The 25,636-nt window shown below is 43.6% G+C and overlaps 3 protein-coding genes across 6 annotated transcripts in view; all 3 read left to right on the top strand.

Moving 5' to 3' along the window:
* The window catches only part of fsd1l (fibronectin type III and SPRY domain containing 1-like), a 69,433-nt gene extending 61,643 nt beyond the window's left edge, over nt 1-7,790 (top strand). For 2 of the 3 annotated variants that reach the window (XM_072656304.1, XM_072656396.1), the window contains 4 exons: nt 385-482; nt 643-894; nt 2,622-2,710; nt 5,890-7,790. In XM_072656304.1, the coding sequence (XP_072512405.1) occupies nt 385-482; nt 643-894; nt 2,622-2,710; nt 5,890-6,012 (562 nt within the window). In that variant the 3' untranslated portion in view covers nt 6,013-7,790. The remainder of the gene's footprint in view (nt 1-384; nt 483-642; nt 895-2,621; nt 2,711-5,889) is intronic. The other variant, XM_072656482.1, reaches the window with a different exon arrangement.
* Nucleotides 7,791-11,739: 3,949 nt separating this feature from the next.
* fktn (fukutin) lies at nt 11,740-22,209 on the top strand. Of its 2 annotated transcripts, none has more exons than XM_072692754.1 (10): nt 11,740-11,839; nt 13,391-13,587; nt 15,417-15,473; nt 15,585-15,785; nt 15,944-16,221; nt 16,957-17,089; nt 17,241-17,370; nt 17,494-17,627; nt 18,888-19,012; nt 20,085-22,209. In XM_072692754.1, the coding sequence occupies exons 2-10, from the start codon at nt 13,486-13,488 to the stop codon at nt 20,296-20,298; spliced, it is 1,374 nt and encodes a 457-aa protein (XP_072548855.1). In that variant the 5' UTR covers nt 11,740-11,839; nt 13,391-13,485; the 3' UTR covers nt 20,299-22,209. The 2 variants fall into 2 exon arrangements, with proteins under 2 accessions (XP_072548855.1, XP_072548856.1); XM_072692755.1 differs by having other exon boundaries at nt 11,740-11,835.
* Nucleotides 22,210-23,585: 1,376 nt separating this feature from the next.
* LOC140535389 (UDP-glucuronosyltransferase 2C1-like) overlaps nt 23,586-25,636 on the top strand; it is a 31,100-nt gene continuing 29,049 nt past the window's right edge. The window contains exon 1 of the mRNA XM_072656981.1: nt 23,586-24,323. Within this exon, the coding sequence (XP_072513082.1) occupies nt 23,603-24,323 (721 nt within the window). The 5' untranslated portion in view covers nt 23,586-23,602. The remainder of the gene's footprint in view (nt 24,324-25,636) is intronic.

Below are 25,636 nucleotides of genomic sequence, written 5' to 3' on the forward strand. Positions count from 1 at the left end.
TTTCCATGCAGGTCTATCCTTCATTGCTTTGTTTCTAACATCCATAACGGCTGCTTCATTTCAGTGTTCCTCTAATCGGTCATCGCTGTCTTGTCCTGTGGACGTCTCAGGTGCTGTGTGTGTACGACTAACGGGTGTGGTGTTTATTGTAAACTAAGAGTGACCTGTTACCATTTCTTTCTCGTCTTCTTCACCGCTTGTGTTCTCCTTCTTCTCTCTGGTGGCTCTTTGAGCGTTGAGTGTTTGCAGTTGAATCAGCATGTGTGGATTCATCATTTCTGTAGATGTCATGAACCCCACCAGGGTGTGTGTTTACTGTAAGCTGTGGAGGTGGCCGTGTGCTTATGAAGACTGACTGTGTGTTTACTGATTTGGGGCTTACAGAAGTGGAACTCCGTCTCCAAAAAGAGGCTCGACTACCCGTTCACCAGCTCCGAGAGGAGGCAGAGACCGCTTTACTGGAGAATCCTACACAGTACTGGGTACAGAACCAGACCATGCATATTTACCTTTTGACAAAATTTCCAAAATATATATTTTTGTATATATTTATAATATTGTATCTACATTATATAAGATGTGAAGTAATTAGTGATTCTAAACTTTTGAACATGTCTAGAAAATTATTTTGCATTTGTTCAGGTGACACCAGTATTGACTCAGGGCAGCACTACTGGGAGGTGAAGGCCCTAAAAGACTGTAAGTCCTATAGCGTTGGTGTGGCCTACAAGAACCTGGGCAAGTTTGACCAGCTAGGCAAGACCAACACCACCTGGTGCATCCACGTCAACAACTGGCTCCAAAACTCCTTCGCCGCCAAACACAACAACAAGGCCAAGAGCCTGGACATGCCTGTACCAGAGAGGATAGGCCTCTACTGTGACTTGGATGGAGGTACGACAGAATCCATTTGTTGACCCTAATGAGCTTCAAGCTTTATTTAGGATCAGGGCACCATCATACATAGGGAGGTTTACAGTGCTGTACAGTATTAGAAATAAAGAAGACACACTGTCTCTTGATAGTATTTGCTAGCTAGTCCTCCAAGCATTCCAATTTCCATTCATGCTGAATTAACATTACTAGTAGAGGTGATGTAATGTAAGGTGAGGGATTGGATTGATAGATTCGTCAAAAAAATTGACAGATTTTTCACAGATAACACAGATTATAGCATGGATAGATGATTACTCTACAATTATTGCTTATAGACTATAGAAGCTACACACACTGCAGATTCATACTGGATTAAAATGACTCCGCAATAATAATTGACAGGCCCTGAAAACGACACACTCAACAGATTCATACTGGATTAAAATGACTCCACAATAATAACTGTCAGGCCCTAAAAATGACACACTCAGCAGATTCATACTGGATGAAAATCATTCTACAGTTATTAATTATACACTGCACAAACTACACACTGCAGATTCAAACTTTATTTAAATCGCTCCAAAAGGTAGTATCATTAGACTGTAAACTAAATTATATGCTCTGCAGATTCATACTGGATCAAAATGACTCCACAATAATAATTGACAGGCCCTAAAAATGACACACTCGACAGATTCATACTGGATTAAAATGACTCCACAATAATAACTTTCAGGCGCTAAAAACGACACACTCAGCAGATTCATACTGGATGAAAATCATTCTACAGTTATTAATTATACACTGCATAAACTACACACTGCAAATTCATACGGGATTTAAATGACTCCACAATAATAATTGACAGGCCCTGAAAACGACACATTCAGCAGATTCATACTGGATCAAAATGACTCCACAAAAATAACTGAGAGGCCCTGAAAACGACACACTCGACAGATTCATACTGGATCAAAATCATTCTACAGTTATTAATTATACACTGCACAAACTACACACTGCAGATTCATACTGGATAAAAATCATCTCACATTTATTACTACACACACTAAAGATGTATACTGGATTAAAAACACTCCCCAGTAATTACTGCCAAGACTGTAAAAACTACAAACTGTAAAAACAGTACTGATTAATACTGGATGAGAATCACTGAAGTGAATACTGGTAGACTGTAAAAGCTACACACACTAAAGGTTCATACTGGATTACAATAACCCCAGATTATAGCTGACAGACCCTAGAACTGCACCCTGAACCCTGCAGGTTCATACTGAATTAAAGGCACTTCACAGTTAGTTCATGCTCCCAGCTCAGATACTCCGTGTCTACAGGCCGTGATGGCGTTTCTCGCAGCATACACCTAAAACAGGTCTTATTCTCCTAAGAGGGACGACTACAACCATTAGTTCAGAACTCTGTCTGTAATATCTGCACTGATCTGAAGTTATCTGAGTAGTATAGTAGCGTGTATTACAGGAAATTCTATAGCTTACCCTCACCGCCTTTCTCCTTGCTCCTCACCCCACCGAGGGTTACCAGACACCTGTGGATTGAATGTCCTGCAGATCCATTGACTAGTCTGTGGTATAGAAAAACACCAACAGGCTCTTTCCCTGCTTTTGTACAGCAGTGGTCTTTTCATGTCTTGGTTCAGCTGGCCACATCATTTTGTGACTAATCCACAGTCTTTTGTCTTCTTCCTGTTCTTTTCATTTCAGGTCAGCTTTCGTTCTACAATGCAGAAAGCAAACAGCTGCTTCACTCGTTTAAGACGAAGTTCACTCAGCCTGTCGTGCCGGCCTTTATGGTGAGAGCAGCCTAAAGCGACAGAATCCAATAGCTCAAAATTCTGACTTTCCCTTTACAGCTACAGTAACCCTTCATTTAGTTTCCACACTGACACTGGTTCTTATTTCATCATTGTGCAGGTAAAAAGCTGTACAAAGGGGTAAAAGTATGGTCAAACTAATTGAATACTTTTTGTAATGACTTATGTCATTGTAATTACTGCATATAGTTGGATAGTTATAGGATAGTTATACTTAGTGGATAGAGGTTGATGTGCAGGAAAGTCATACAAAGGGATTAAAATCTGGTCAAAATGAAAATAGTACAAATTGTAATTGCTTGTATTGATATTGATTACTTGTAATTAAATAAATATTACTTTACTGTATATAGTTATAGGATAGTTAAAGTAAATAGTTAGAGACTTATGTATTTGCAGGTAAAAGCTGTACAAAGGGATAAGATACAATCAAATGAATTGAATAAGTACTTATTGTAATTTCTTGTAATTGTATTACTTATGACACTTATCATAATTACTGCATAGATGTGGTTATAGTTACAGGATAGTTACAGTTAGTGGATAGTTATAGGCTAATGGGAAAAGGGGTTCTTAAAAACTTGAATAAATATGTATTGTAATTACCTGTATTTACAGTGTAATTACAATAATTGCAATTACAGCACACACTTGGGTAGTTATATGATAATTTACTTTTCCTTAGAAAAATATCAACATAATTTAGTACTTACTTATTGTAGTTACTTGTAATTGTAATTACTGAATACACTTGGATAGTTACAGAGCTGATGTGATGTGCCGGAAAAGTATAAAGTTGCAAAATGTGATTAAAATGAGTAAGTACTTATTCTAATTGCTTGCAATTACATTATTTGTTTGTAATTACACTAATTGTAATTACTGCATACACTTGAATAACCATCGGCTAGCGTACTTAAAAGCGTAGGTAAAAGCTATACACAGGAGTAAACTAGGATTAAAGTAATTAATCAATAATAAAGTATTGTCCTTTTTAATAAAGTATTTACAGTGATTGTGGCCAGCACTGAAATTGGAGCCCAAAGTTTCGATATGGACAGTGCAGAAAGCACACACATAAGGTCAGGCTATATGTAGCTGTGTAAAATTAAATCTGACCCAGTTGTCCACGCACCAGTCGGACTCCTGCCACAAATGGAAGGACGTGTATTTCATGTGCTGTTAGCAGCTCCATTAAGTACAGAAGAGATTTAGTACAGCACATCTTTAAGGGAGACTAGATTAGGTCGGAAAGGTCAGTATTTCTTAAAATTCCTGATTTGGAAGCCTGTACAGTGTTACAGAGGGATTCAGTTCGCTGCTGGTGGGATTGTGTTTTTACGATGGTCTACACCAAACAAGGGAGTTCACCACCAAGCTTGGTTTTCTCAGTGCACATCAGCGCTGTAACATCCATAATCTGCCTGAATTGCCCTCGCTTTAGTGAAACTCAGAAGTTAGGAAGTAATATGGAAATATTATTGCGTTTTTTAAAAACTATCATTCACCCTCACTCCACACAGTTCATATACTGAAATATTGCTGAAAACAAGCCCTGTCTCTATATAGCCACAAGATCCAGCTCATTTACATATCTCCATCTATTCAGCCTACCAGAGTTCAGCCCAGATTTCTGGCCAGTCAAAAACACAATAAACACATACATGCCTTATTTAGTGCACTTCAGCAACTACACCAAAAACCGTAGTTTTACCCTGCTTAAAAAAGGGGAGAAGGTTTGTTGGTTGATTGATTGGTTTTTGAGTTGGTTGTTAGTCGTTTGTGTTGGGTAATGGGATGATGGTCTGGTGAGTTGAGTTTCTTGGTGGGTTAGTTGGTGGGTTGGTTGTTGAGTGGGTTAGAGTGTGGGTTAGTGAGTTGCTTGATTGATTGGTTGGTGGGTTGTTGATTTGGTTGGGTCTGTGGGTTAGTTGTTGAGATGGTTGATGGATTGTTGGTTGATTGGTTAGTTGGTGGGTTGCTGAGTTGGTAAGTTGGTTGGGTGTTGAGTTGGTTGTTAGGTCATTGGTGGTTTGTGTTGGGTAATGGGATGATGGTCTGGTAAATTGAGTTTCTTGACGAGTAAGTTGGTGGGTTGGTTGTTGAGTTGGTTAGAGTGTGGGTTAGTGATTTGCTTGATGGATTGGTTGGTGGGCTGTTGAGATGGTTTATGCGTTGTTGTGTTGATCAGTAAGTTGGTTGATTGTTGAGTCGGTTAGTTAGTTGATGGGTTGTCGAGTTGGTTATAGTGTGGGTTGGTGAGTTGCTTGATGGATTAATTGGTGGGTTTTGTTTGGTTTGGTGGGTTGGTTGTTCAGATGGTTGATGAATTGTTGTGTTGGTTGATCGGTTAGTAGGTGGGTTGTTAAGTTGGTTGGTGGGTTGCTTGATTGATTGGTTGGTGGGTTGTTGAGTTGGTTGGTTTGGTGGGTTGGTTGGTTGATTGGTTGGTGGGTTGTTGAGTTGGTTGGTTTGGTGGGTTGGTTGGTTGATTGGTTGGTGGGTTGTTGAGTTGGTTGGTTTGGTGGGTTGGTTGGTTGATTGGTTGGTGGGTTGTTGAGTTGGTTGGTTTGGTGGGTTGGTTGGTTGTTGAGATGGTTGATGGATTTTGTTTGTTGGTGGATTGTTAAGTTGGTTGATGGGTTGCTGAGTTGGTTGGAGCGTTGGTTGGTGAGTAGCTTGCTGGATTGGTTGGTGGGTTGGTTGGTTGTTTAGATGGTTGATGGGTTAGTTGGTGGATTGTCGAGTTGGTTGGTGTGTTGCTGAGTTGCTTGTTGAGATAGTATGTGAGCTTCTTGCTTAGTCCTCAGCTTGTGGTCAAACTTTACTCCTTCCTTTTTAATTAGTTCATGTTTGAGTCTATAGCATAATGAGGTTTGAGAAATACATTGGACATTTTCCTTAATAACCTCCTTGATTGAAATATTTAGCGAATTCTTCACTTTCATTTCTCCTTCTGATTTCCCGATTGACACTCTATTGCTCTGAAGTGTCAGCAGTTAAAATGAAAAGCATTTTAGCCCAAAACATCTTCAGCTAATCTAACTTAGGCCGAAGCTGCTGTTTATACCTGTTTGTTGAGCGTTAAAAACAACATAGAGAAGTCTAGAGAAATGTTAAAAAATTTGGAAACGTTGTCTTTCCTGTGTGTCCCGCAGGTGTGGTGTGGTGGCCTGAGCCTGTCGACAGGTTTACAGGTACCCAGTGCGGTCAAAAGCTTCCAGAAGACCGAAAACGGGCTGGCCGGATCGAATAGCAGTCTGAACAGCATGGCGCACTAGCAGTAAAATGAACAAAACACGAACTGCTGTGCTTTAAAGCCACCCAGCGCGTGCTGATTTAGGACCAGCTTCCCAGGTGTAACCTCCACAAACAGCCCCTAAACATACACTCCGCTTCTCGCTTCCAGAAACGCACTTCCAGAGGAATACGTCATCCGGTAATGGAATACTGCTAGGGGTCATGTGAAGTCCTGGACTGGCAGGAGCCAGAAAAAAACACCCACTACTCCGCCTTCTTCTACTCCAATGAAGATGAGATATGTGGTTGTATGGTGTCGGTGTATTCCAGAAATACTTTGGGATATAATTCTGTGTGTGTGTGTGTGAGTATGTGGGTTCTCTAGAAGAAATGCCTCTTTCTCTGTCCTTTTTTTCCTCTGTCTCTCGTCATTTAACAGATGTTTGCACCAGAAATGCTAGCGGCTTCATCAGGGAGTAGTCGAGTGCACTTTTTCTTTACTAATTTTAGGTTGAATTTGTTCTGATTTTGTTCTGATTTACTCCGAACACGAGTTTACTCTGGAACTGAAGATGCTGTTCTTTATCGTTTTATTTGATTTGTTGTATTATTTTATTGAAAATGTCGTTTTTTGTTTAGTTTGGTGTGTGGTTTAGTATGTATGTGTGTGTGTGTGTGTGTATGTATGTGTCAGTATGGCCTATGAGTGTGAGTGACAATTACCTCCTGTCTGGTCAAGGTATTTTGGTTCCACTTTGTATCACACTCTTAAAAATAAAGGTGCTACAAAAGAAGAACCTCTTTCGGATCCATTAAGAACCATGTTTGTAATAGTGTGAGTGAGTGTAAGGCACCTTTACATCACATTATGGTTCTTTAAACCTTTGAAGAACCCTAAAGGTTCTTCACACCCACATCTCTATTACAGATGTGCTTCTTTATAAAGAACCGTAAGTGGTTCTTCCATGGCATCACTCAAAGAATCATTTGCAGCACCTCTATTTTTAAGTGTCTAATACTTGTGTAATTACACTAACAATCCTTGTAATAACAATGTAACTACAGGTGATGAATTTGCTATTGCTGATGTATTACAGTGGTACAGCTTGTACCTGTAATTACTCATGTGCAGCGCCTTCGTTTTTTTGACTCCTGTAACGGCCAATGCCTCTACGTAGCTGTAACAGTGAAAAGCAGCAGTTACCCTCACTTTATTACACATGTATAAGCTCGTAGGAGAGAATACACTGCTAGTTATGGGTGATACACTTGTGTAATTACATGCGTCCAAGCTAAAGCTGATACACGTGTAATTACACAAGCTGTACTCCTGTAAACAATCTGTGACAGTGAGTACGTCACCAGTAGTTGCATCGTTGTTGCATGGATTATTAATGTGTAATTACGTAGTTATTACATTACATATAATGTGGGGCCTATATTTCATTACCTTGGGCTGTCAATATCCTTTTCGCCATTAGAAATATGAACCCTGTAGTTTTTACTACGGTATGTGAAGTGGTACGGTATGTGAATATGACTGGGGAACGTTTTTTGCACGATGTAAAAAATTTCAATGCTGCTTCTTTAGTCTCCCGTTAATTTTGCCTCTATTTTAGACCTGTCCACCAAAAATACTGAACATTTTCAGAACATGGCCTCAGACCTGGACTCCAGACCGCTTTCATTACGACTGATTTGATGGACTTCTTTTTCATCTTTCTCGTTTTATCCCCCCAAGCTTTGTTTGTTTTTCAGTCCTTCTCTTCATGTGCATATCAGTAACCATCTGGTCTGTCCATTAAACAGTTTATTGACACGTCTTCTTTTTTTTAAAAATATCATTCATGCAGTTGTGCAAAACTGGAAAGTAAACTAGGTTTCAGCTCTTCATATCTGTGGGACTTCTTCAAAAGGTTCTGTTGCTTCCACACTTAAGGTTAGGTACTCACCTTTCCCTCCTGAACCTCAGTTTGATCAACAGTACATATTGAGTTGAGCCGCAGATGAGCTGCAGCTGAAACTAATTAAATACTGTGCTAAATGTTTAGTCTGTGGCTCCGCCCCCTCAATCTGTTTTCTGTTTATTCCCATTTGCAGATTAGAACACAGGGTTGCAATAGTCTGGGAATTTTCAAAGTTGGGAAATTTACCATGGGAATGAACTGGAATTAATGGTAATAAAATAGAACTATTTGTAGCTAAAGGTGAGAAACTTGCATATAGTTAGTATATAATAATATACTGAATCATAATCTTGGCTAATCTTGGCTAATCTAATTAGATATGATGCAAAAACAGTTGAATAGCAAAGCTGCTCCTCAATCCCAGGCACATTGCTCATTACACACTGCAGGGCTATTGAGACCATACCCCCTGCTGCACTGTCCATTCCTACACCACATATAAAGCATAAGTATGCTGTACATGTGCTGGATGAATGAACAGAAGAAAGTTTCTCACCTTTAGCTTTGAATGTTCCCATTTTATTTCCATTAATTCCAGTTAATTCCCATAATTACCTGTTTATTTTAGTGGTAAATTAAGTTGTATTGTTTTGCTTTCATGTCCGCGGTTGACAACAAAACGGGATATTGATGATCGTGCACGATATAGTTCCTTATTATTAATTATCCAATATTTCCTATTACTTCCAATAAATTCCCATCATAAGTTCCCAAAATTTCCATGGAAAATCTTTCACCCCTTTGCAACCCTACTCTTGACCATGAAGGTCTGTGGTACAGTATGTTGGGATTTGAACATATGACCTCCTGAGTCTCTTGATAAACAGGCAATTAGACAGTTGCTCCACTCTGGAGCTGTGAGCTCATGTACATTTATCTGTGTCTGAGAAAGAAGGGAAAGGTACATTTACTTAGAACTGTGTTTTTATGCAGTGTAATTCCACAGCTCTAGGCCGGCCCTACGGTCTAACTGCTGCTCATCATCAAGTGTGAAGAGATCATAAAGTCAAATCCCAGCAAGGGATCCCAACTCAGCGCTCCACTCTCAAAAGCCTTCCTGTCTGGGGACGTCATGTGAAGGAGAAAGTCCCGACCTGCAGATGGGAATAAGCAGTAAACAGACTGAGGGGGCGGAGCCACAGACTAAACACCTCACTCAGTATTTAATCAGGTCCAGCTGCAGCTCCTTTCCTAATGTTTTAAGGCTCAAACTTGGCTGCAGAAGTGAAAAATGTGAGTTAGGAGAATTCTTGACTAAGCTAAGTTGAGTTAACTCAAACAAAAAAGCTCTGTCATCAGTTACTGGATCAGTTTACGGAGCACAGGTGTCCGGCACAGTCCTGAGAAGGCCACGCCACAACAACGTTAATAATTCCTCGACTAAAACGCTTAATATAATAACTAGTATTACTAGAATATATAAACAACTCCATTATGGTCAGCTTTGTGGCCGTCCACGATCACACATTCACACTCCTGCACCAAAGGGTTATACATGCAGGTGTGTGTTTGACGGATATTCAGTTTTTGACCCCTGTCATTACACCAGTGCCTCTAAATAGCTGAAAAAAGCAACAGGTCACATAAATACTTACCCTCGCTTTATAACACATTTATAAGCACATAAGAGAGAATACACTGTGCACCTGAAGGTTTACGCAACTGAACCACCACCACAGAAAGCAGAACACCACTGCCATCTGGTGGGGCAATATTGAAACAGCAATAACATGAGATCAGCACAACATCAGAAACCCATAGGTGTGTAAACTACAGGAGTAAAAACCACAGTACTGTGTCATGTCTTGAATTATGCTGTTTCAGTGCCATGCAGTCTCATGCAAGAGGGCATCTGGGCAGTCCTGGGTCCTAGGGTCACATCGTCTTCAGAGACGCACTTCTGCACATCCCAAAGATGGTGCTGGTGCACTGTTCATTTGCTTAATCTAACACATATAACATGGGGCATGTGCAACAGGAACGCCATTATTATGTTTTATATTCCAGTGTGTAAAATTCCCAAACTTCTGCCTGAGGCTGTGCCTGGAATACATTCATTTAACTGACTTTGTTCATTGAACACTTTGCTTTGTCATTCATGGACGGCATTTACATTATAATTTACAGCATGACGGCCCAGTCGGCCACAGTGGACAGCGCTGAAGTTAGCTACTAATCCGTTAGCAGCTCTCGATTTGCTTATCTTTTTTCTTTAAGGCTCTTATCGGCAGCAGTTGGCTCCTACATTTAAGCTGTTAGTGCAGAACGATGATTCACTAAAGAAAGGAAATTCTTTCGTTATATGTTTCTGCTTGTGTTTTACATTAAACAACATTTATTATTATCTTGAGATCACAAGAAGATGTGGTGGCCATGAGAAAACTCGTTCAGGCCTCTTTTTGCTGGACTTCTTTAGTAAAGACAGTGTTCAAGTCCAAGTCCAGTGTTTCATAAACACTAAATGATGATGAGGATGTGATTAAAGAGGGGAAGATTTGAAGAATCATTAAAATGTAATGAAAGTAGTTCAGTTGATTAACATCATCCTTCATGGCCTTTGCTCAGCAGTGCAGCGGAATTGAGCATTCACATTTAACATTTAACTCATCTGTGAACACACACACCCAGAGCGGTAGGCAGCCAGGCTGTTGACCTTCCAACCCCAAGCTTGCTTTTCTAACTGTTACACCACAGCCCCCCCAAAACAGAAGATTTTGTGAGAAATAATCCATTAAGCGACATTTTTGTTGTAATGAAGACTGGTGAATGGATTTCGGACTTCGATATGAAACCAGAAACAAACAGAAACAGAACAAACTACCTCAAACTACCAAACTACCAAACTACAGACAGGCAAAGCCTACAAACCATAAACCGGCGTGAACACAAACACAGGAACAAGCACATTTTAACAATCACAAGACCAGACAAGACACGACTGACACAAAGGGGTACTTATACAGAGGATAACGAGGAACCTCTGGGAGTAACAAGGGGGCGTGGTTACAAAGGAGACACAGGTGGGAACACTAATGGACAGGCGTGGCTTGGACAGATAAGACACAAACACATGACAGGGCCGGCTTGACAGGGGCCAGAACAACGACACATCCTAAACACAGAAGTCTCCCATTGTAAGAAAACCCTGGTTTCAGTCTGGCCCAGGCGAGATGCTGCTGTGTATGTATGATGGGTTAAAGGCCTCTGCAGTGAAAACACACACACACACACATACACACTAGTGATCAAACACACACACACAGTGACAGTGAGCATACATAAGGCGTTTGTTTAGTTATATATATATAACTAGGGCAGTGGTGGCTCAGCGGTTAGAGCGCCGGGATATCGATAACGGGTTGTGGGTTCGATTCCCGGGCTCGGCAAGCTGCCACTGTTGGGCCCTTGAGCAAGGCCCTTTACCCTCTTTGCTCCCCGGGCGCTGGAGTTGGCTGCCCACCACTCTGGGTGTGTGTGTACTCATTGCCCCTAGTTCACTAGTGTGTGTGTGTTCACTACCACAGATGAGTTAAATGCGGAGGACACATTTTGCAGTGACTAATACATGCACCTTTACCTTTTGAATGTAAATCTTTTGACCCTTAAAAAAATGTATAATTTATATATAAATATATATATAATATATGTATGTTGTAACTCATTCTGATCCAGAAAAGAGCAGAGAGAGAAATCACTACAAGCCCCAGTCCTGTGAGGATGGACTGTCTCTGGGCTGACTGCATGTGACCTGCAGGTGAAGCTCGTAGGAAATCGCGTTTCGTAAAGCTTGTCCCTCGGCTCTTGCCGTCTGGTGGTGTTGGGGGCTTCTCTGTAGTCTGCAGGCTGAAGATTTGAGTGTTTTTCCAACCTGGAGTTATAGCTATTCCCCTCTGATGAGTGAGTAAGTGACTCTCCAGACAGTCTGCCACAGTCCGCTATAGCGCTGAAGGTCTTAGAACTGAGGATCGACCGTCAGCGTGGAGAGACAGGGGCAGTAGCAGCGCTGCTAACGGGCTGCTGGCTGGCTGGCTGTGTGTGTGTGTGTGTGTGTGTGTGTGAGAGAGAGAATAGCATTGCTCGTTAATGTGAGCTGTGTACCATCTCTCTAAACGAGCTCTGATTGGGATCAGTAAGGATAGACAGGCTCAGTGTTACCATGTGGACAAAAGTATCGGGACACCTGCTCATTCATTGTTTCATCCGAGATCAAGGGTCTTAAAAAGAGCCTATCCTGCTTTTATTCTTGGAGTAACTCTGTCTCTTCTGTCCAGGGACGAAGACCAGGAGCATTGCTGTGAGGATTTGATTGTATTAGTTGTTGATCACCACCCCACCTCATTATCCTCATTATCCTCAACTCCTCCCAAAAGTCCTGGATGGAGCATCATCCATTACTGCAGAGAACACAGTCAGCTCAATGCAGCTGGGGGGTTGGGGGTAGGGGGTAGGGGTTATACCCCTCTAGTCCATGCCTGGCATAAGGCAGCATGGTGCCAATAGGTCAATGGTTATCTGCTCCAGAGAGTCCTATTCTATTGGCAGTACTTCTTCTCTACAGGGATTAGACTAGCTGAATGCATTCATTAGAAGGGATGTCCACAAACGTTTGGACATATAGTATAGTGTATCACAGTGTATTATTTTGTAATTATTTTGCTTTTTCTTTATTATTATTATTTGTATTATCATCATCATCATCAGTTACGATCCTTAAAGCAATGAAAACCGTCTTTATTTACCAGTATGTTCAAGCTAGTAGACCAACTCAACCAGGCTTGTCAATCAGTCTGACCAAGCAGGTTGGCCAACCTGACCAACCTTACCGGTAGATAGACTTGAACCTATTGGCACCATGCTGCCTAATGCCAGGCGTGGGCTAGAGGGGTGTAAAGCCCCCCAGCGTTGAGCTGCTGTGGAGCAGTGGAACTGACTGTGTTCTCTGGAGTGATGGATGGAGCTCCATCTAATACTTTTGGGATGAGTTAGGAAGTTGGGGATGATGGGGTGGGGTGCTGATCATCCAACATCCTGACCTCGCTAATGTTCTTGTCACTGAATGCAGTCAAATCCTCACAGCAAAGCTCCTCCAAAATCTAGTAGAAAGTCTTCTTCCCTGGACAGTAGAGACAGTTACTCCAACAAAAGCAGGATTAGCACTCTTTACATCCTTGACTTCAGAAGAAACAATGAATAAGCAGGTGTCCCAATACTTTTGTCCATACAGTACTAAGGTATATTCTGGTCAATCAGCTTAGTCATACTGGTCATACTGCATAAAACATGTCCTATGCTGGTCAAGAGCTAAGCTGGTCAGCCGGTTTGAGTGGACTAGACTGTTTTCATCAGGGTTATTAGATCATGCAACTTTAAAAAAAAAAAAAAATGATAATACAGGCTGGGATGTTTACATCAGGTTTCTGTGCTCATTAAGTGTGCTTCTGTGTGATTTCAGAGCTCCATGCCACCATCACTGCATGAGCACAGGCATGGTGAAGAAGTCAGCCTTATGGCACTGCCCTCTACAGTCACAAGCAACCAGGCGGCCCCATGCCTAGAATCAACAAGACAGTGGTGCTGGCATTGCTCATCGCAACCAGTTCCGTATTCCTCCTGTTTCAGCTCTACTACTACAGGCAGTACATCACCAAGGTGAGCAGAGGCCGCAGACATGCTGACAGACACCACAGTTAAAGAGCTCACTGATTTTATTTTACCTCCAAAAAATTGTTTGAGGATTGTCTAGTTGAGATGCCCAATTGTGTCCAAGTTGGTTTGAGAGCTGAGGAATTCTGAGGCAGTCCTCCTTCTATTTCATCCACTTTGTGCAATCTACCATCTCCAAAACAGCCCCAGAACATCATGCCACCACCACCATGCTTAACAATTGGTGCAGTGTTCTTGTGCAGGGGTTGAATGCCTCACATTTACACCCCCAAACATCATCATCACCATCTTATGTGTCCACAGAGCACCACCAAAACACAGGACTGCCGTGAACTGGAAGCTGCTGGAACACCAGCATCACTGTCTACAGTCAAACGAGACAGTGCCTTTGTGTTTTTTGGGTTATTCCTGACCATCGGGACCTATTTCCTCTCAGCTGAGGATGACCATTAGTGACTATACATCAATAGCATGTACTTATGCAAAGTGATCCCATTTTCTACCCAATTTGGAAGGCGAATTACCCAATCCCCGTTCATGTGAACTCCTCCTATCACTAGCAGTACCCCAACACTCCTCTGATGCCTGTGAAGTCAGCCACCCCTCGGTAGAACTGCCATCAGTAGGTAGCCAGCACACTTGGAGGAAAGTCCGGCTCCTCAGCTCCGATACAACAGCTAACAGACGCCTGTGCTGACCAACATCACACTAGGTGCCCTATCTTACACCCTGAGCAAGACGCGTCGCGATGCTCATTGCTATCTTATATGTATTGCTATCTTGGCAACAGAAAACACAGGAGCACCACTGACTGAAAGCAACGTAGACAGACGGCAACAGTCAGGCATTCATTGCTGTGTTGGCAGTGAGTTGTCATCACAGGCGCGTGCAGCCTAACGCATGTACACCCCCACCTTGCTCCATTGAAATAGCAATCCGCCAAAGACAGACCACAACCGGCTCTTGCACGTTACACTCAAAACACACCCATGATGAATTAAGAGACTTGGCACATGCCTATACGATAGCAAAGGCATACTGACATGCCCTAAATCAATATGTGGTTGGCAGCTCGCCAAAAGATCGCTAAAAAAGGGGCCCCGAAGGAAAGGCCAATTGTGCTCTCTCTGATTCCGGCTGCTGATGGCAAGCAGCATGACCCAGTAAGACATTCCTGACTTGGGTGAATCACCAATAATCAAGCTTCTCAGATCTGCGCTGAGCTTCTTGGACTTTCCCATTGTACATTGTACTGTACTGGCTCTTTTTTATGTGTTGCACAGAGAACAGCTACAGCTACCAGCTGTAGTCCATCATGATCACTTACAGGGAGTTAAGAGACTTTAGAGACAAAGCCTTGGTGGGTTTGAAGACATTTAAAAACTTTCAGCACCACTGATTTAATAGTCTAAGTGGATGTGGGTATTATTTTTGACCCAGTGTTGATTTCAGAAAACCCTCAGAAAAGGAACAGTTCAAAGGAATCATATTGGTATGACAATATTGAGTGTGTAACAAGTGTATGTTTACCTGTGACCATGTCCGAACTGTGTATACAGGTGATAATAGACGTTTTGACTCTTATATTTTAAGCTAAAACCGTGTGTAGTTTTTAGACGCTATGGGCGTCTGTTTCTTGTCACCGGCTGTGCTAGTTTCTCTAGAACCTCACATTTCACACCCTCTGAATGTTTTTTTTCTTGAAATTGTTGGAATTTATGCACTAATTTCAAGTAATAAGCTATTTTAACTGGGAATTGGTTGAATGTTCTTGCGAGAAGTGATTTGTGATTGCGTGAACATTTGCTTTTTAGAGTGGACTCCATGCCTTTGGTGGAAAAGGCTACCTGGCAGGAAAGGAGGCACAGTGGGTGAGTCAAAGGCACCATCACAAAAGATTATTCCTATAGCTCTCAATGACACTGGAACTAAAGATGTCATTGTAGTGTGTGAGACTACCTTCTCTTCTCTCTGAATTGCAGCATGTTGTGAAGAAGTTTCTAGGCCTGGCCCATAAGTTCAACCTGCCCGTGTTTCTGGCAGATAAAGCCTCCCTGAGCCTGCTCTCCCAGGAATCCATTCTGCTGAAGGACAGCCAACTGAAAGAGCCCCACTGCACCTTCCTGTGCACACACCGGGACTTCGTCACCTTTGGCCTGCTCGGAAACCTCTGGAAATATGACGTAAGAATATCTGCATAGTGGAACATTGGTTAATGGTTGCTGTCATAATTATTATGAGTTTCATAGGCCCTAAAGTAGCACCCTGTGGGACTAGATTCTTCATCATGGGATCAAACACAGTGTGCGGTCAGAGCTTTTCTCCCCTGCTTCTCCCACAGGCCAGCCTGCTGGAGGCAGCGGAGGAGCGCGGCCTGGAGCTGCTGGAGATACGGGGAAAGGACCCCAGGCTGGTCAGCATGGATGACCTGATGGGCAGTGAGATCCCTCTGCACCTCCTGTTCCGCTTCAACAGCCGTCTGGTGCATGTGGTCGTACTGTACGAGCGAAGCGGCAACTACCTATGGCATGGACCCCTGCGTCTCAAGGCCAGCATGGATCGCACCTTTGCCCCCTTTGGGAAACTGGACTTCGGCCGCTATGCGGGGGCCTCGGACAGGTAACACAACAGCACACACCTCATTCACACAAAGCTGGAATTCCGGACCCAGAGCTGGGGGCTGTTGTGTAATGCAGTGTGTGCTTTTGCCACTGAGCTGGTGCTAAAAAGTAAGCTAGTACAGTAGTAACTATGAATACAATATAATAATGCTGTGATTTTCAATATAAAATGCACTATATGTCCAAATGTTTGTGGACACCCCTTTTAATGAATGCATTTTGCTGCTTTAAGTTGCGCTTTAAGTTGCTGCTTTAATGCATCTGTGTGTCTAGTCCCTTTAGAAAAGTTCTGCCAATAGAATAGGACTCTCCGGAGCAGGTAAACATTGAACCTATTGGCACCAGGCATGGGCTAGAGGGGTGTAAAACCCCCAAGCTTTGAGGTATGGAGCAGTGAAACTGTGAATTCCCTGGAATGATGGCTGATGTCCAGCTCCATCCAGTACTGTTGGGATGAGTTAGGGAGTTGAGGATGATGAGGTGGGGTGGTGATCATTCAACATCCTGACCTCGCTGACCTTGCTGCATGCAATCAAATCCTCGCAGCAATGCTCTTCCAAAATCCAGTAGAAAGCCTTCTTCCCTGGACAGTAGAAACAGTTACTCCAACAAAAGCAGGATAAACTAACAATACCCTTGGTTTTAGAAGAAACAGTGAATAAGCATGTGTCCCAATACTTTTGTCCCTATAGTGTATATGATATTTAGTGATCTTACTTGTTTTCTATTCCAGGCCAGAGCTAATTCTGACCACTCTTGATGGCCTTGACGTGCGGATTCCAAAAAACTTCTCGCGCTTCCTGAGTGAACATTCCAGCAGCCGCTTTTTGGAATGCAGATATCGAGAAGCTGCAGCCTTCTACCAGGTTTTACTCTCAAGGCCTATATTCCACAACAGGAATCTATTCGGACGTCTGAAAAACAACTCAGTAGCTTTTTAATAATATCAGATTTGTTTAAGACATAGGTTTCGACCACTGCAAACTAAAGTGTTAACTAAGGCTGTTCTCTGGCCAGTTGTACCCAGATGATACATCTCCAGAAGCAATGGACTTCAGGATGAAGGCCAAGAGTCTTCTCCATCTCGCTGCTCGAGTTCTCTCCGAACTTCAGGTCCCGTTCTGGTTGAGCAGTGGCACGTGTCTTGGTGAGTAGTCCCCAAAAAGGTCAGTAGTGAAAATCTGAATATAAAGGAAAAGCTCCACCCTGCTGGGAGGCTCCAGCCTCAGTGCTTTAATGTTGTCACTGTTTGCACTCTTCTTCACCACAGGCTGGTTCCGTCAGTGTAATATCATCCCTTACAGTAAAGATGTGGACCTGGGCATCTGGATCAAGGACTACAGGCATGACCTCACACAAGCCTTTCAGAAGGCTGGACTCCCTCTCAAACACAAGTTTGGAAAGGTACAGCACCTCTTGTGAGAAGTTCACATTGCACACTCCAGGAGGTCATCAAATGAAAGACCTTAGCCCAGACTTTTTTTTTTTTTTTTTTTTTTCAAAATTTTTGTTAGAGATTTTTAAATTAAAAAAAAAGATCCATCTTGAATGTTTAAGGTAGTAGTAACGTCAGGCTCCTACAGATGGCACTGCACGAGGATGATGAGGCTAATTAGCTGATTGAACAAAATAGAGATGAAAAAGCACCGACAAGTTCTTGTCTGGAAGCGAAGCAATTTTCATTCACAAGCTGTGAAACCCACCGCCAGCCTCTGTCCATCAGTTTAGTCTTTAACCCACAATTCTGACAAGAATGTCCTGTAGGCTGGGATTTCTGCCACTGCTGGTAGACCCGTATGACCGTAAGCTACTTCCTTCACGCTATGGCCTTTGACACGCCCAAATGCAGTCACACCTTTTAGCCAATCATTAACTGTATTTGCTTTGCAATCCATTTTCCACACATCCAACGAGACACTTACTTAACTGTACCACCTCTTCTCAATCTATGAATCCCGCCACACGCCCTGCAGGTATTTATAGCCCTATCATCCTTGTGCAGTGCCATCTGCAGGAGCCTAAAGTTACTACCACCTTAAACATGCAAGGTGGGTCATGTGTTGTACTGGGAGCTTAGATACATGTCATGTTTACAGACTTTGTGCACAAGGATTTTTGGGAAAGCTATACTTTGCTTTTGAAAAATGAATATCGTTAATGTCTTTCAATTTAAAAATATTTCGAAGGCCTTTAGGAGCATTTTTATTTTAATTTATTTTGACACAATGTAAAGAACATGCGTGTCAAGAAGTGAAAAAACAATTTGCAGGGCAATGACCATATATCCATTCACACAGTTCTTTGGCCAATTCTTTTCACAGTTCTACACCATTTCTGTGTTTCAGTGCCAGCCTATATCAGTCTGTGGTGTTAAACGTTAGGATAGGTGATAGTGTGTTGTTTGAAAAGCAGTGCTATTGGAATAATAGTTGTAGTAGTTGTGTGGACTAAGAGATGCAGTAGATTTTACTAAACTCCTAACATTACGTTCTCCTACTTTTAGTAACATGACTTCACTGTAAGCCAAATGTCCTGAATTGAAGCTCGTGAGACACGTCAGGACTATTTCATCAGCCGAGCTGCATGTCCCATGCAGTGTGTCATCATTATTACCCTGAATGCTCAGAGTTACACCGTTTTGATTGATGTGTCTTGTGTGAGCAGATAGAAGACAGTCTCGAGCTCTCCTTCCAAGGCCTGGATGTAAAACTGGACATCTTCTTCTTCTATGAGGACGGTGATATTGTGTGGAATGGAGGCACGCAGGCAAAGAGCGGCAAGAAATTCAAGTATGAATTGCATGAGCTAATGTATTACGTTTAGGAGATCAGTGGAAAAGAAAGTGTTTGCTGATATTACAATATTTAGAGAGGCCACTTTTGTCCTCTTCCTACACTGATGCCTTCATAGAAACAGCTGAACGATATTTCGCCTGAAGTCAAGACAACATGGCCGTGATCTGAAGCAGACAGGCAGGTGCACAGATCAGCAGCCAGAGCCTGAGAGAGCACAATTGGCTATACTCTCTTTGAGTGGATAGATGGCGCTCTCTCCCTCCATCACTCCCATTGTGATGCTTAGCAGCATAGATGTCTGTTGGCTGATGGATCAGAGCTGGGGATTTAATGCAGCTTGTCGGCTGCCTTGTGATATAGCTTGGGTAGCAGTTCGAATAGTTTTGGAATAGCCTTATCAAAGTTCCAAACCTTAACCTTAGTGAAATTTTAAGGCAGAGCCTGAAATGTTCAAGTTATGCTCGAAGGCCTACAGGTGTCACTGAGCTGAAATAGTTCGTTTAACCCTTCCATGGCAGTAAACAAACACCCTGGTGAATTTGGGGTGAGAACACACCCAGATTGCTGCGTAATTACCTTGGTGCAATTTGGGTTTCGGTGACTTGCTCAAGGGTCCTTTTACCATAAGTGTAGAGGGAGGAGAAAGTTGTTTCGCCCACCCTTTCCTGCTGGTTTAGGGGATTGAACCAGTAACCTTCTGGTTACAAACCCACTTTTTTACCATTAGTAATTATTATGGGGCAGTGGTGGCTCAGCGGTTATGGCTCCGGGCTATTGATGTAGGTTGTAGGTTCGATACCTGGGCTCGGCAAGCTGCCACTGTTGGGCCCTTGAGCAAGGCCCTTCACCCCCTCTGCTCCCCGGACGCTGAAGTTTGCTGCCCACCGCTCCAGGTGTATGTGTGCTCACTGCCCCTAGTTCACTAGTGTGTGTTCACCACTACGAATGGGTCAAATGTGGAGGGCACATTTTGCTGCCCAAAAGCAGCCCTATTTTAAACAAACGACCCTCCAACTTTTGGCTCGGATCTTTAATCAGTCATACCATGTTTCTCGTGCCCTTGCAGGTATGTTTTCCCCCGCTTCAGCCTGTGCTGGACAGAGCTGCTGGAGCTGAAGGTCAGAGTGCCCTGTGAGACCTTGGACTATGTGATGGCCAACTATGGACCAGACTGGACCGTTCCTGTAAAGACCTGGGACTGGAAGAGCTCTCCACCCAACGTGCAGGAGAACGGTGTATGGCCAATCAAGGAGTGGGACGATGTCATCCAAGTGTACTGAAGCATAGTGGACTGAACTCATTTCTTAGGGCTGACACATTAAGCTCCAATGTGTTCAAACTGGTCAGTTCTAATAGATGGATCTTTAAGCTGGGGGAAGTTTAATTGTGAGCTCATCTACGTGTACAGATAGTTCTTTAAGACCCCTGAAGATGAGATTACAAATACATATTCATATTCTCATATTCTTTATTATTACCTCTTGGGAAAAGCCACACTACAGGTTTGCAATTATTTCAGCATTTTTTAACTTCACTTTTAAACATAAAGACACTACAAATGGACCACTTTTGGTTTCATAAAGAACCATAGAGTTCCCACTAGCCCATCTCTATACAAATTAAAAGTGGTTCTTCTATGGCATCACCTAAAGAACCATGAGTGTAATCTCTATTTACTACATCTGTAGCATATCATAGCATTGCTGTCACACAATAACCTCCAAATTGCCAACTTTACAGATGGAGAAAAGAACTTTTCTAACTTTCAATGGAAGTCAATGTAAAAAAAAAAAAATTGGAGCTTTTCTATTGGTCCATTCATCAATACATTTTGTAAAGAACTACTGTCGAATTTTGCATTATGTTTAAAAGTGAAAATCTGCAAAAATGGAGATGCAAGGTTTTTGCTAGACAGGGACAATGTGGTCGATTATCACAGACAGTAAGATTTAGGTGCTTTTCTGTACTTTTCTTGATGGAAAACCCACTGACTCAAAACACACAAGTTTGGGTGGGTTTGGATGACTTGCTCAAGGGTCCCTTTACCATAAATGTTGAGGGAGGAGAAAGTTGTTCCTTTGCTCCGCCCACCCTTTCATGCTGGTTTAGGGGATTGAACCAGTAACCTTCTGGTTACAAACCCGCTTCTCTTACCATTAGTAATTATTATGGGGCAGTGGTGGCTCAGTGGTTATGGCTCCGGGTTATTGATGACAGGGTTGTAGGTTTGATACCTGGGCTCGGCAAGCTGCCACTGTTGGGCCCTTGAGCAAGGCCCTTCAGACTGAAGTTGAGACTGAAGAAACGCCACCATAAAAAATACAATCCTTTTTCTTTTTCGCAAATTACTTTTATCCACAGTTCCTCAATAGTTACTGTTGCAAATTTAGCGCATAAACAGTTTTACAAATGTAGATGGATTTATGTGGCCTAATAGCAATCTTCAGGCTTTGGGTCTTGGCATGTTTCCAACTGCCATGTCTATAGACAGCACCACCTTCTTAAAGCAACTCTATGTAGCATCTTATAACCACAGCTTGAAAATCACGGCGATGCTCCACTGACTGTGATAAGGAGAATAGCGCCTCTGATGTTGCTACTCCGGGCTCAGCAGTACAGCTTTGGTGAAGTGGGCGGGACCCTGTGTACAACTGCGTAACCCAAATCATAATAGTGCAAAATCCTGCAATATTACTCTGCCACCTCGGCCCACATACTTCTTTTACTTTCAGTGACGGTTCTGTATCTCTCGTAGCTCGTCCAGAAAAACGTGTTCTTTACTAGTGGCTCAAAGTGTGTACTACGCTTCCTGACTGTAGGGGGAGCCCAGAGGCCAGAATTTTTCACATTGCTGCTTTAAGCATGTATATTTTAGATGTGTTTACAGTCAGTGTTTTGGTCAGTGGTTACTGACCATGTTCTTCAGATGCAGATAGAGGTCAGGAGTATATGTAAGGGCTGTTGGTTAGCCCTGTTGTTAGCCATGTATATAGATGAATCCCATAACAGTGGGCAGACAGCATGATTAACACAGCTCTGAGTAGTTTTAACTGTACAGAAGTGTCCAGTGTGTGTGTGTGTGAGTGAATGCATTGAGTGTATGTTAAGGATGAGTGCAGTATAACTACTAAACTAACTTTACTACTGATTCATGTTTGCTTTCCATTAAAAACTCCTGTGTAAGACTGAAATAGCATGTAATTATTCTCCCTCAGCACTGCCATACACACGTAGCATTTATTGCAAGTGCACTTAAATACAAAGTATGGGCATAAGTATTGGGACACCTACAGGAACCTTTATGATGTCTCATTCTAAATCTATAGGCATTAGTATGGAGTTGGTTCCTCTTTGCTGCTCTAACAGCTTCCGTACTTCTAGGAAGGCTTTTTACTAGATTTGGGAGTGTGTCTGTGGGCAGTTTTGTCCATTCATCCAGGTGAGCTTTAATGAGGTCAGATGCTAATGTTAGACATGAAGGCCTAGCTCACAATCTCTATTCTAGTTCATACCAAATGTGTTTGAAGGGTTTGAGGTCAGGGCTCTGTGCGGGCCAGTCAAGTTCTTCCACGCCAAACGCACCCAAACTTGCCTTTATGGACCTTACTTTGTGCACTGTACAGTTAGCCATGCTGGAACAGAAAAAGCCCTTCTCCAAACTGTTTTCACAATGTCTGAAGCATAAGATTGTCCAGTAGGTATTGTTAAGCTGAAGCATTAAGATTTCCTAGAACTAAGAGGCCTATAGGCCAGCCCCTGATAAACAACCCGATAGCATTATCCCTCCTCCACCAAACTTTACAGCTGGCACAGTGCAGTCAGACAGGAAACGTTCTTCCGGCAATTGCCAAACCTAGGCCCGTTCATCAGATGTGATTCATGACCGAGTTGCTAAACACTTCCAGCTGATGGTGGAAGATCTAGGAGGGAGGAAATTTCACCAGCTGACTTCTTGTTGTTGCAGCGGTGTCTCCTATTACATACAGAACCACACTCAGAGTTCAGTGAGCTCTTCAGATCCACCAAGTCATATATATATATATATATATATATATATATGTAGCTGGGCCATATGGACTTTTCTAAGCATGTCGAGGATAATATAACATTGTATTATGTGTGTGTGTATATATATATATATATATATATATATATATATATATATATATATATATAATAAACAGGTTTCACTTTTTGAATTACTGAAATAAATAAACTTTTCCATGATATTCTATTTTTATGACCAGCACCTATATATATATATATATATATATATATATATATATATATATATATATACACACTTTCCAGTATCCAGCTCAAGACCACTTTCAGAGTTTCAGAGCTGCTTTTAGATGGTTCAGGGTGGTTTCAACCCATATGAAATATATCCATATATATGTAAATACATATTTCATACAGGGTGAAATCGCCCTGCCCATCCAAACCCAGCTCTAAACACCAGCAGGAGAGAGAAGGGTTAGTGGGATGGCCCAGCCAGCCCTGCTCTCTAACAGGAAGCACCTTCAGAGCTGAGCTGAGCTGCGGTCAGTGGGAGAAAGTGAAAGAGGGAGAAGGTGGAGAATGTCTCGCCCAGGAAAGTCGGTGTCTGTCGGCGTGGCCGTGCTCCTGTGCTTGCTGGGCTCCACGCGGAGTGGTAACGTGCTGGTGGTGCCCGGAGAGTACAGCCACTGGCACAACATGCGAGTGATCGTGGACGAGCTTCTGCTGAGGAACCACAGCGTGAAGCTGCTGGTCAGCTCGTCCTCGCCGTCCATTCAGATCGACGACCAGTATGACTTTCTCCAGTTCGACGTGCCCATGAAAGCCCACGAGATCCACGCGCTCTCCGAGGAGATGATCCACTTGTGGATGCACGAGGCGCACAGGTCCTCCATGCTGACCATGGCTCTCAGGATAGCAGACTTGGCCTCGAGGATTCAGGCTTTTCAGTTGACCGGCTGCGACGCGATGCTGCGCCACCAGCAGCTCCTCGCTTCTCTACGAGCCGAGAAGTTCGACGTGCTGCTTTTCGACCCCATGATGCCGTGCTGCGACCTGCTAGCAGAACTTCTCCACCTGCCCTTCATCATTTCTATCAGACTGTCCTTGGGCTACAGTTTGGAGAGGCTGTGTGGTCAGATGCCAGCTCCACCATCCTATGTTCCCATTTCTCCAGTCCAGCTCACAGACAGGATGAGCTTCACCGAGCGCCTCTACAACGTGCTCCTCTACATCTTCCACACTCTGGCCTTCCAGGTGTTCACCTTTGGGAAGCTGAATGCCTACTTCAGTGAAATATTAGGTGAGGTAGTACAAACACAAACACAGTGACCACGTGCTGACTGTACCATGGTCTCTCTGCTGAAGTATCTGGTTTCAGATGGTCTTAGATGGTCAAGATGGTTAAAAAGCTGGTCATCCTCATTTCTTAACCAGTATAACGGGTGTTTTAGCGTGCATTACCAACCTGAGCAAGGTTGTAGTAAAGCTAGTGGTCTTACTGGTTACCGTGCATGGTCATGCTGGTCAGCTGCCTTGGCAAAGCTGTGGTCTTGATGGTCTGCCAAGACCTTGGTCATGGTGGTAAACTAGCTTGATCATACTGTTTGGCTTGTTTGGTCAGGCTGGTCCTGTTGGTAGACCAGTTAAACCATCAGACTCAAGTGAAGCTGTAGTCTATGCTGGTCAAGAGCTAAGATGGTGAACCAGTTTTACCAGCTGGACTGGCTTGACCAGCTTTACCAGCTGGACTGGCTTGACCAGCTTTACCAGCTTGACGCTGGGTGCTGGCCGGCACACCTCCCAGCACACCAGGCGACACACCTCCTAACTCAGTGGGTGCTGGCCAGCACACCTCCCAGCACACCAGCCGACACAGTGGGTGCTGGCTGGTACACCTCCCAGCACACCAGGCGACACACCTCCTGACTCAGTGGGTGCTGGCCGGCACATCTCCCAGCACACCAGCCGACACAGTGGGCGCTGGCCGGTACACCTCCCTGCACACCAGCCAACACACCTCCCGACACAGTGGGTGCTGGCCGGCACACCTCCCAGCACACCAGGCGACACACCTCCTAACTCAGTGGGTGCTGGCCAGCACACCTCCCAGCACACCAGCCGACACAGTGGGTGCTGGCTGGTACACCTCCCAGCACACCAGGCGACACACCTCCTGACTCAGTGGGTGCTGGCCGGCACATCTCCCAGCACACCAGCCGACACAGTGGGCGCTGGCCGGTACACCTCCCTGCACACCAGCCAACACACCTCCCGACACAGTGGGTGCTGGCCGACACACCTCCCAGCACACCAGGCGACACACCTCCTGACTCAGTGGGTGCTGGCCGGCACACCTCCCAGCACACAAGCCGACACAGTGGGTGCTGGCTGGCACACCTCCCAGCACACCAGCCAACACACCTCCCGACACAGTGGGTGCTGGCTGGTACACCTCCCAGCACACCAGCCGACACACCAACCGACACAGTGGGTGCTGGCTGGCATACCTCCCAGCACACCAGCCGACACACCTCCCGACACAGTGGGTGCTGGCTGGTACACCTCCCAGCACACCAGCCGACACACCTCCCGACACAGTGGGTGCTGGCTGGT

The sequence above is a fragment of the Salminus brasiliensis genome, chromosome 1 (assembly GCF_030463535.1).
Source record: "Salminus brasiliensis chromosome 1, fSalBra1.hap2, whole genome shotgun sequence".
In the NCBI taxonomy this organism is placed as follows: domain Eukaryota; kingdom Metazoa; phylum Chordata; class Actinopteri; order Characiformes; family Bryconidae; genus Salminus; species Salminus brasiliensis.